Raw genomic sequence first — 12,367 nt, 5'->3', positions numbered from 1 at the left:
TCCCCACATATTCCCCACAGAAATATAACGACCAAAAATGTAGGTAACTGTAGGTAATCTAAGCATTCGATCGCTGGTGACTATCACAAATCTATATATAGCTGCGTGCGCGGTCACTCTAGCGGTCTGCAAAGAGATTTCATACAACTTTGCAGGCCGCTGGCCGGCAATGCCACCGTCTTTTGTTTCATTCAACGCGCGCTCTGAGACACGGCAAACGCCCACACCCAGCACCACCACCTGCAGCCACCTAACCGCGCCAAACCTATTTTTTTTTTGCAATATTTTAGAACTGATTAAATTTTAAATTACCCCCTTCTCTTTTTATTCCTCTCGAGTAGTCATTATAGCTACCACTGTATCGGTGTTAAGTTGGTTTCTATTAGACCGTCCTTAGATTTTTTAACACACCAAACTTGCGCTCTACAGATGCGTTGGAGAACAGTACAATAGTCATTACATTTAGAAAATCAAGTTAAACATACCTCGACATCTTCTCGCTGCCATCATTTTTTGGTTTTAATCTGTTCTGTTTTTTAAAAACATCCATTTTGCTCAATAAAGCTGCGCTTTTTTGTTATCACAGATAACTTGAGATAACGGATGAACTATTAAAATAAAGTAGAACCTACGTAAGTACAATACGATCTTTCATCTCGTTTCATGCAAACCTGTGTGAAATAATGTTTGCTTTTCCCGCATAGCAAAATGAAGTAAGGGAAATCCTCCGACCAGCCATAGAGACCAACAAAATCTGATGACAGGTGTCAAGTTATGACAAACTACTAATACCACAATTTATTGTATCAGGCGTTACTTTGCGGAGGTCCATATCAATGAAAATTTAATCATTTGTGTTTATACTCATAATCCACGCATTTTCCCCACATTGAAGCTCTCCCCACACATTCCCCAATCAGCTTCGCTTTCCCCGCAGTTTGGAGAATTCCCCACAGATTGGCAACCCTGCTAACACTGACTGACTGAAATACAAAACAAAATACAGAATGAATGAATAAATCACTGAATGAATGAAAGAACAATGTTTTTTTAAGTTCACATTTAAAGAATAAGAAAGGAACATAACCTATACAGCAATGAAATATGTGATAGTGACAGCTTTATTAAAGATTTATTCGTATTTACCTAAATGGCAGCTTTCAAGGCTTTCACCAATATCAATTCTAATAACAGGGGTCACTTGATTTTTAAAAGGTTTCATAGGAAGGTAGTTCGAAGTTATAACTAAAACAAACAAAACTAAAAACAAGGTGCGGTCACATGCAAGTCGCTTGACGCTCGTTTCCAGCGTCAAATCTGGTCACGTGACATAGCGATAAAACTGCAGGGCTACTACTACGAAACTCGAAACTCGAAGTTCGTGTCATGCGATCCCTCTCGCTCTCGTATTAAATAGTATAAGTGTCAGAGGGACCGCACGACACGATCTTCGAGTTTTGAGTTTCGTGGAGCCAAGCTGAAAATGTTGAGCTTTATCGCTGGAAAAAAAAACGTCTTCAATTTCAGCAAAAATACTGTTGTTTTTTTTTTCATTCACTCCAATTTCTTTTATTTGTACCACTGCCGCGACTGCTACTAAATGAGATTAAGAAATCAGTTTCCAAGACCAATATAATTCCTGCAAGCAGCCATCTTGACGCTGCTGCTCAACGCGGTGACTTAACGCTACATTTTGAGTGGCGGGAAATTTAAAATCACATTCAAAAGTTTCAAAACGTAATCATATTTATCACTACTGATATATAAACCTCCTTACTAGTGCTGGCCTAAATTATTGTCGATGCCTTTTTATGTCTACTGTCAAGTTGTCATATGTATCTTTCTCAATATCGTATGTCGGATTCAAGCTAATTAAAACCAAATATCTATTGGTTTGTCTTTTACTATGCTACAATTTAATTAGCTTAAAATATGCCCGACTCAGATACGAAACTCTGCCCCAATATGGCAAGGTACTTACGACCCGAGAAGTTTGATGTGGATCCCACCGCGACTGAAGCGGACCTAAAGTGGACCCATTGGAAATACACCTTTAACAATTTCATACTCGAAGAGATCCCTGACGGTACCGATTCTTTGAAGCTTAAACTTTTAATGAATCATTTGTCAGCACACATCTTTCCACACGTTCGTGATTCTTCCACCTATGACGATGCCCTGAAAGTACTCGATAAAATGTACCTCAAGCCAAAAAACATAATACTGGCTCGCCACTTACTGGCTACGCGTAAGCAGAAGTCTGACGAATCTATTTCCGATTACGGGAGATCACTTAAACTCCTGGCCCATGATTGTAACTTCGAAGCTGTCACTGCTACAACGCATGAAGATGAAGCTATAAGAGGTGCTTTTATTTCGGGAATAATGTCACTAAGAATCCGGGAAAGATTGCTTCAAGAACGTTCTCTCACTTTAGATCAAGCTCTCGATCAAGCTCTCACCTTAGAGACAGCAGAAAGAGACTCCCGGGCAATGACCAGCGGGGCAAACGATGTAAACCTAAACGCCCTGCCAGGAGCATCGCTATCAAAACGCACAACTAGAAACTCCCAAAATCTCCGAAGAGCTTCGGAAGAGCCAACTAAATGGCGTTGTTTCTATTGCGGGAGAAATACGTCACACCGAAGACTAAAATGTCCGGCTTTCAACGCCCAGTGCCAGCTTTGCTCTAGAAAAGGTCATTTTGCTAATGTATGCAGATCTATAAATGCTACCAATAACGCCGTTGCCGCTGAAGAATCTGCTGTGGACTCTGATGATTCTGAAGTGGCTGCTAATGCCATCTCAGCTGCCTCTCCATCGTCCCTATCAAAAGCCACTATACCCGTAACTCTGAACAACTATCACGCCGACGCTTTAATCGAAACGGGTAGTTCGGTAAGCTTTATAGATGAGAAAATAGCGCGACTAATGCAGCTGAAACAGAAGCCTCACAAGCAGACTATCACGCTAGCATCTCAAAATAACGTATCTTTCGTAAGAAGTGTTTGTTTTGCAACTGTCACCATGAACAAATACTCGCACAAACATCGACCACTTCTCGTCGTCAGCAATCTTTGTGCCGATGTTATCATAGGCCATGACATACTTAAAGAACACTCTAGTCTCCAATTCAACTTTGGCGGACCCAAAGAACCTCTAATCTGCAATGTGATGCAAGCTTCGGTGCCTCCCGCCTCCATATTCACTAACCTATCTCCAAACATTAAACCAATCGCCGTGAAATCCAGACATTATAGCGAGCAAGACGAAAAATTCATCACCGAAGAAATCTCAAAACTGTTGGAAGATGGTGTGATAGAACCAAGCGTCTCTCCCTGGCGTGCGCAGGTCTTGGTAGCAGGAGGAGGGGCACATCGGAAAAGACTCGTAATCGACTACTCCTTGACTATAAACAAGTTTACAGAATTGGACGCATACCCCTTACCTCATATCGAAACAATCGTGTCTAAAGTTGCAAAATATAATGTTTTCAGTCAGATAGACTTGAAGAGCGCGTACCATCAGGTGCCAATTAAAAATAGCGAGAAACCGTACACGGCATTTGAAGCTGCGGGGAAACTCTATCAATTCACGAGAATCCCCTTTGGGGTTACTAACGGAGTTGCAGCATTCCAGCGTACGCTCGAATTCATTATAGAAAAAGAAAAATTAAAAGGGACATTTACTTACCTCGACGATGTCACTGTATGCGGAAAAGATAAAAGCGATCATGATCAGAATCTACTTAATTTTCAAGCTGCTGCAAAAAGTATAACCTAACATTAAATGATCAAAAATGTAAATTTTGTCAGGATACCGTAAGTTTGCTGGGCTATACTATTAAGAATAACACGATCGAGCCGGACAAAGAACGACTCCAACCGCTCCTTCAGCTACCAGTACCAACCAACACTGCTGAACTGAAACGAGCTCTAGGGCTGTTTGCCCACTATGCGAAATGGGTGAAGGACTTTTCGAGTAAACTACAGCCTTTGACAAATGTAAGCAGCTTCCCGTTAACTGAAAGTGCTGTTGCCCAGTTTGAGCAATTAAAATCAGACATTAGTAAAGCTTCACTGGTAGCGATTGACGGAGATGAAATGCTGACCGTAGAAACTGACGCGTCAGAGTATGCGATAGCTGCTACACTTTCTCAAAAAGGTCGACCTGTCGCATTTTTCTCCAGGACACTATCGAATGCTGAACGTAAACACCCATCGGTCGAGAAAGAAGCATATGCCATTGTGGAAAGCCTAAGAAAATGGCGCCATTTTCTGATGGGAAAACATTTTATGTTATTAACTGACCAACAATCTGTGTGTTATATGTTCAACCAAAACCACTCAAGCAAAATTAAAAATGAAAAAATACAACGCTGGCGTCTCGAGCTCTCCTGTTTTAAATATGATATCATCTATCGACCCGGCTCCAAAATACTGCTGCAGATGCGCTATCTAGAGTTTGCGCACTAATGAATGATAACAAATTGTATGAGTTACATGCTCTACTATGTCACCCTGGTATAACGAGGATGTACCATTGGGTACGCTCAAAGAACCTACCTTACTCCATAGATGATATAAAGACTATGACGACCTCTTGTAGAGTGTGTGCTGAAATAAAACCCCGCTTCTTGGCGACAAAAGGACAGCTAATAAAAGCACTGGCCCCCTTTGAAAGGCTGAATATGGATTTTAAAGGACCCCTTCCTTCAAATTCGGGAAATAAGTATTTACTCACCATAATTGACGAGTACAGCCGATTCCCATGGGCTTATCCTTGTAAAGACATGACGTCTGCGACAATCATCAAATGTTTACACCATAGCGACAGAGGGAGCTCATTTATGTCTGAGGAACTGAAAACTTTTTAAGAGCTAACGGAATTGCCTCTTCCCGAACTACTTACAATGGCCAAGTAGAACGTTTAAATGGAACTTTATGGCGTGCAGTACAACTCAGTTTACGTTCCAACAACATGGCAGTAGAATACTGGGAACGAGTTTTGAAAAACGCCCTCCACTCTATCCGTTCGCTCATCTGCACGTCCATCAATGCTACTCCTCACGAGAGACTGTTTAATTACCCGCGGAGGTCGCCTAATGGAGAATCTATGCCTACATGGCTAGTGCCAGGACCAGTTCTCGTAAAGAACAATGTTCGCTCGAAAAACGATCCCTTAGTGGAGGAAGCTGAACTCTTGGACTATAACCCACACTATTCGATAATTCGAAGGTCGAATGGCACGGAGAGCACAGTGTCCAATAGACATTTAGCCCCACTTCCGAATGATTCTCGCTCTTCGATCGACCTTCAAGAAGAATCATTTGAAGATGCTTCCGATTCTTTGGTAAATCCGGATAGCCCTGTTTCAGATCAACCTCAACACCTAAGTCTTCCGACTAATGCAAATGAATCAAGACAAGAAACATCTGCCCTTGAAAGACCCAAGAGGAATCGACGGCTACCTTCTCGCCTACATGACTTTCTGGTAGGAGATGAAAACATAGACGGGGAGAATGATATATAACCTCCTTACTAGTGCTGGCCTAAATTATTGTCGATGCCTTTTTATGTCTACTGTCAAGTTGTCATATGTATCTTTCTCAATATCGTATGTCGGATTCAAGCTAATTAAAACCAAATATCTATTGGTTTGTCTTTTACTATGCTACAACTACAAACGAGCGACGAGTGCATGTGGCCTCACCTGAACATCAGCGTCGATGGCTGCTTGCAGGAATAATCTTGGTCTTGGAAGCTAATTTCTTAACCTCCTTTAGTGGCAGTCGTGGCAGTGATACAAATAATAAAAATTAGAGTGAATGAAAAAAAGTGTTTTTCCGAAATTGAAGAGGTTTTTTTTCCAGCGATAAAGCTCAACATTTTCAGCTTTATCGCTGTATGTCACGTGACCAAAGTTGACGCTGGAAAGAAGGGTCGAGCGACTGCATGTGGCCGCACATGTATGTCTGTCACTTCACGTCAGATTCACGACTCGTCAACGTCAAACGCCAATTTAATTCATTCATTCACTCACTCATTGTGTGTTTTTTTTTTGAGATAGAAGGTGCGTACCGTCAAATTATGTTATCATAGATTTGAATAAATTTTAGTATTTGTTTCATGTTATTAAATAAGTAATATTATTCTGTAAATATTTAAGGCCGGCGGCGGTGCACTGATAAGAATGTCCAACATATCCACGAGAAGACGTGAAGGATCGAGGGCCAAGATCAAGGTATGATGAAAAGGAGGTCACGTCGTGGCCGAGTCATGCACCATACACCTTATCTAGTCGCACATGTGACGTGTTTACGTTAACCTTTTATTTTAATAACTTAAATAGAATGACTTAAGTTCATTGTTACCGCGGATATAGCTTAGGTGTGTAGACATGATACAAATTTAAATTAGCGCAAATATCAATATTATATTACTTTATCGCTGCCACCAGTGAACGAGCGTGACTTCCTCGAGCACACTTTACTGCTAATAAATGCTAAATGCAACAGCATGACGCTTTTAACTATTCTTCAAAATATTTACCTGTGTGAATTGTAACAAATTGCTAATCCATACAGAGTATGGGTGACCACAAAGAGTTTCTGAAGCGCATCACTAAAACCCTCTACTATGGAGAACTGCCAACACTTCCCTGTTTGAGTCTTCCTGTTACTGGTATGTGAAAAAATTTATAACAATAGTAGATTGTATAACAAGAGCATAAAACAAGCCATTTACCCAAGATGTTTGTATAGCCACCCAAGCCGGTACAGCAAGGGTGGATAGACACTTCACTTTTAACTCCGGTTGTGAGGAAATGAAATAGCAACAATGGAAACAATTGTTTACTTACTATGTACCTTTTATTTTTCATTAATGACTATATTATTATATTATTTTATTTTGATTCATTTTTATTATTATATAAATAATATAAAAGTTATTTAAGAAATATGTAGAAACTTTTTCGTTTGTGGCTGGTGACACCTGATTACTTTGGTCTTAGACAAAGATTTTCTTTATGCACTAGATCATCAAAAGTAATTTTATGTCGCCTGGACCCAGCATAAACACGAACTTTTCGAGCATGAGAAGTAAAAACGATTTTTTTTTTATTTAAATTGTTTTTTTTTGTTTAGTAAAGTTAAACAGAATACTTATAGGTTAAGGTTGTTTTTTTTTTATTTCACATTGAGCAACTTTGGTTTGGTTTAAACATCCTATGGCTAGCATTCCTGTTTATGCAACTTATTGCAATATGACATCAAAATCATAAGTGACAAAGTTAAAAGTTCATAAAACAAAATTTGATGTGAGCCTAGTTTCCAAGCCATTTAATTATTGCAACTCTGAATCGGTGCCCAGCTTTTGACTATCTACCAAGACTTTAAATACTCATGTCATCAAATGTCTAATAATGTTGTATTCTTGATAGCATAGCAATCTCAAAACTCTTTTTTTGTAAATGCCTGTTTATGTTATTCCTGTAAAATTGAGCTAGTAACGTTACACTGTGGTCTGCAATTCTAATGAGTTAGAAGTGATTAATCAAGCAATGCAGTGCTATGGCTACAGGGATAATGTAAACAGGGTGTGACGGTGCGGTGTGGGTGTTGTTTGTGGTGCAGAGGTGTCGTGCGCGCTGTGGTCGGCGGCGCAGCAGGGGCGGTCGCTGCGGCGGCTGCGCGCGGACGCGGCGGCGCGGCTGGCGCGCGGCGCGTGCGTGTCGCCGTGCGCGCTCGTGCTCGCGCTGCTCTACCTCGAGCGGCTGCGCACGCGCAACCCGCACTACCTCGCCGCCGCCGCGCCCGCTGAACTCTTCCTCGTCTCACTTGTAGGTTTTTTTTTTGTAATGACCATTAAACAGATATGTTTTCAAGAGTATTGGCCAGCCGGGGCGTGCATTGAGGGTAGGCAGAGCTAGTGCTGTCTAAAGTACGGTCGCGGAGCACGACGAATTTCGCGCAATGACCTTCACTACTTGTCTCTGTGCGAACGGCAAATATATACGCGCGAACGACAGACACTTACTGAAAGGTCTATATACGAAATTCTTCGTGCTGCAGTGGGGTGGCGCGCTGCTGCAGGCGTAAACTGGCAGCCATACCCTACCCTGGATTTGACCTACCGCACGCCAATTGGCCCTTATGTATGTGATTTATTTTTTTCACCACAGCAACTTAAAATTCAATTACTGTACAATCAAAATGCAAAAATTCAAGTTTCCTCCTAATAAGAAGACTATCAAAACTTACGTTGACTATTTTGAATGTAAATGGTGCATTTCAATAATACGCAAAAGTGAGAAATGAATCGAAATTATTTTGCTTCTAGCACTAGCACACTTGAGTCAATAATCTATTTACTCCAATAATACACTCCATCATTATCGTGTTGTGTATTCAGGTCATTTACGTGCAATTAAATTTTATTTTTCTCACAATTTTATATCAGTAAAACTAAAGTAAACAAAGATTCAAAGAATCGGTAAAGTCATAACAAAACATTTAAATTGTATTGAATGAAATATGTAAATTGACCCAACAACAGTATGAGTAAACTTTTTTTTTTAAGTTGTTAAGTCTTTTAAAGCCGACTTGAGGAAATTACCGTGAAAAAAGTTCACATAATGCTGCTGTTTTGTCAAGATTATTCAAACGATTTGTTGTATTCTGTAGTAACAGTAACTAAGCAGTTGAAGGGTATTTAACGAGTTGTCTGTCTAGATGGTTGGCAACAAGTTCCTGCAGGACGACGGCGAGGACGAAGAGGTGATCTGCTCGGAGTGGGCGGCCGCCGGGAACGTGGACCTTGCTGATCTCAAAAGACTAGAAATTGAATTCCTTAACGCTATTGTGAGTACTTGATTAGATACAGAGACAACCATAACACTAAACCTTCACTTAGTTATATCTTCTGCATCTATATGTTCTTCCTTGTAGCTTGCAATAAGCACTGCAATAATAGTCTCGCTTGCAACTTTGTCTTGTCTGAGTGAAAATTTCATTATTAATTTAAGCTTTTTTGATGACTGTACTTTTTGTTCTTTCCTTGCGTTGTCACCTAAACTACATTTGCATACCAAATTTCAAGTCGATGCCATTAACCCTTGAAGAGTGCCGTCCAGCGGAGACGATCCTGGCCGGACTACCAGGGTGTCGCTATCAGATTATTGTATTGTCACGCAATTTACATAAGTATGCTAAATTTCAAGTCAATTCGACTACTGGAAGCTGGTCGAATTTAAGTTGCAAGATTTGACTACAGAACAGACAGACAGACAATGGGACAAGTGAAAGTAAATAAAGGCTTGTAAAAGAGTCCAAAGATTCCGTTACATACATATTTAGAGTAGATACACATTTAGTTACAAATATGAAGCTAATAATAAGAGTGTATTAATATTGTTTTATTTTCCTGTTTGCGTTTTAGGACTGGAACGTATACGTAAACGAAGAGAGTTTCGAATCGGGCCTCTCGTGGCTGGAGCGGCGCGTCGCTCTGAAACAGGCGCAGGAACGGGGCTTCTTCACGTACGGGGACCTGGCGGCGGCGGCGGGGGGCGCGGGCGAGCTGGCGGCCGCGGGCGTCGCGTGCGCCGCGCTCGCCGCTGCCTACGTGGCCACGTTGACCGCACTCCTCGCCTCCGCGCTGCTCGCCTCCTGCTGGCTGCCGCTGCTGCAGGCGCCCGCGCAGCCCACCGCCCCCGCTCACCCCGCCGGCCCCCCACCCCCCGCCGCGCCGCTCGCCAACCTCACCGTGGAACTTCCCGCGTTTACTTCACCCGAGCCGCCGCGTTGCTGCACCGACTGGCTGAGGTACCAGGCGACGGTCGAGACCGAACGCAACTGGCACGATGCCGCCGTCAAAGAGTGGAAGAGCTTCGAGCCGTGGTGGTCGAAGACGGCCGTGCTGACGTGGCTGTACCGCAGCTCGCTCGTGGATCCCATGCAGCGCTGGCTGGAGCGCCTGGACGAGTACGCCGACCTGCTGGCGGCGCGGGCGCCGGCGGGGGGCGCGCGCTGCGGGGGCGAGGGGGGCGCGCCGCGCTGCGTGCGCCAGTGGCTCAACCTGAGCAAGCTCGGCGCGCTGGCCGTCTCTGTCTCGGACCGCTAGTACTTAACCGGCCGCCCGCTGTCTTCCGACAGCCGCCCCGCTCACCCTGTCCATCCTTTTCCCAGTCTCGCATTATTTATTATAGTTTATTGTTATAAAAGCTCAAACACGATCTGTTGTGTTAACTTAAGCAATAATTGTTTACAATCTGTTAGATTTAGTTCGTATGTGTTGTCCCCAGTACCGCGCGCATCGACATGACATCATTCTTGCGTCCCTTGTAAAGGGCATATTACATTTAACGTGCTTTTTTGCAAGTAAATAACAGATTTTCATTGAAAACTTGACTTCAATCTGCGCTTTACGTTGGATTGCCAAGAAATTGTTAAAAATTCAGGATTATTCACTTTTGTAAATTTTATAGAAAAGTTACTACTTAACCTACCTGTTAAAATGTACATATATTTTTGTATGTGGTGTTTGATAGTGTAACTGTAAACTGAATAAAAGTACTTCTGCAATTATTATTTTTATTCCTTAGAATCTTCATCAACCTTAAAAACAAAATTGACTATTTGGTAAGAATAAAAAAAAACAATCTTTAGAAACAATATTTTATTTAGATCACAATAAAATTGCATAAAAATTGAACAATTACTTGATATATTCAATTCCCCTATCACAAATTCATTATTTCAGTATAAATGCATTGCTAAATAAAATACTGAAGCTGAACCCACATACCTGTTAAGAGTAGACAATTCATTACAAGTACTAAATAAGTCATAAGTGCAGCGGGTTCATTCAAGTTCATAATTTATGATTAGGTATATTAATTATCCTTAACTACTATCGTATCGTCCTAAGGGAAGCACCCGTATGCAAGACCGACAGCATCAATATTAATTCCGCCCACGGCCCACGACCGTATATGGCTTAGTGGAAAGTGGTCCAAGAGATTCTCGACAGCTCGATAAGCGTTACACTGTAGGTATGTATTGAAAGTAATTGGTACACAAATAAATATTCGCATATCCAGCACCATTGGCCAACAAAATAAAAACGGACAGATACATTTCATTAAAAATTGATTAAAAATGTAGAGATCAAGAAAAATGTTCATATCATAAGTATTATATAACTAGTATGTAAAAATATTCAACTCATTAGGAAACCTACCGTCAAATGGAGTTTCTTAGAATGTTTGAAAAAGTTATCCAATATACTGTTTGCAAGGTGTCACGTTTTTGTGCCCATCGTGTGAAATGAAAATTCAGATCTTTTGTTATTTAAACACATCTTTCAGCTGTCTAAAGTGAACAAAAAACGGGTGAAAGTAAAATCAGACCGTTTTTAAGTAAGTTTCAGTGATTTATTGAATCAGGCGTTACTTTGCGGAGGTCCATATCAATGAACTAAAATAATTTCTTTGCTCACCCGCGACCTTATGATAGTTAAGTTTATGCAAAATATGCGTGTTCATGCAGTTCCTCCACCTCCACACTGAACAAAGAAATTCTTCATAGTTCATTAAGTTTCAGTGACCAAGTTTGAGATCCCCATAAATTCGACAGAACTGATTCTAACTATCGGTATTGAGTTGTGCAATCACCTTTGTGTATAGGTTGTAATAAGACTGAAGACCTAATTCACTTTCTTTTGGAATGTGATCAGAATAAGGACATCAGAGACAGGTATTTGGATGGTATGGGCTTGTTCAATGGAGGTGTAAATGTAATTCTGAGTCGACAGCTTGCTGATTTACAGGTTCATTAGACAGGCCTTTGCATCCAGAGACGTGGCTTCAGTGCAACGGAGAGCGTGAAATTTGTAGTGTGGTGTATATAACTGAGGCTCCCCATGACGCTGACATAGTCACATTTGGTGTATTAAAGCCTCGTTAAAATACTAGATTTTTTTTTTTTTTTATTAGCCTATCTTTGTGTCCCACTGCTGGGCAAAGGCCTCTCCTCTCTTGCTCCACTCCTGCCTATCAAAGGCGAGCTCCCGCCATCCCAAATACTAGATAAAAAAAAAAAACTATCGGTATTGGCGGCACTATTCTCTCTTCCTTACCTACATAACATAACGTACACATTTATTAGTAGTCAGTCGTAATTTAGTATGCCTAAAATTAAATTTAAAGTTACGATTGAAATATCGTCCTAACATTTACTCCAACAATGAGTCAAAATGGACTTTTAATGTTATGGCCACAACGAAATCGTATTGTCTTGTTCACAATAATGCTCAGATGATAAAGAGACGACTTGTACAAAACCTTTATTTTTATAGTCCCAGTC

At 41.2% G+C, this 12,367-nt stretch overlaps 1 protein-coding gene across 2 annotated transcripts in view; it reads left to right on the top strand.

Annotated features, from left to right (window-relative positions):
* Nucleotides 1-10,588, top strand: part of LOC141428434 (uncharacterized) — a 314,383-nt gene extending 303,795 nt beyond the window's left edge. The window contains exons 1-6 of one of the 2 annotated variants that reach the window (XM_074088435.1): nt 6,028-6,072; nt 6,169-6,243; nt 6,587-6,683; nt 7,637-7,842; nt 8,735-8,863; nt 9,441-10,588. In XM_074088435.1, coding sequence (XP_073944536.1) covers nt 6,193-6,243; nt 6,587-6,683; nt 7,637-7,842; nt 8,735-8,863; nt 9,441-10,124 — 1,167 coding nt within the window. In that variant the 5' untranslated portion in view covers nt 6,028-6,072; nt 6,169-6,192 and the 3' untranslated portion in view covers nt 10,125-10,588. Of the gene's footprint in view, nt 1-6,027; nt 6,073-6,168; nt 6,244-6,586; nt 6,684-7,636; nt 7,843-8,734; nt 8,864-9,440 lie in introns of those variants that run through there. The other variant, XM_074088436.1, reaches the window with a different exon arrangement.
* Nucleotides 10,589-12,367: the final 1,779 nt, after the last annotated feature.

Source organism: Choristoneura fumiferana, chromosome 5 (genome assembly GCF_025370935.1).
Source record: "Choristoneura fumiferana chromosome 5, NRCan_CFum_1, whole genome shotgun sequence".
NCBI lineage: Eukaryota > Metazoa > Arthropoda > Insecta > Lepidoptera > Tortricidae > Choristoneura > Choristoneura fumiferana.
This window is presented reverse-complemented; position numbering and strand designations above follow the sequence as displayed.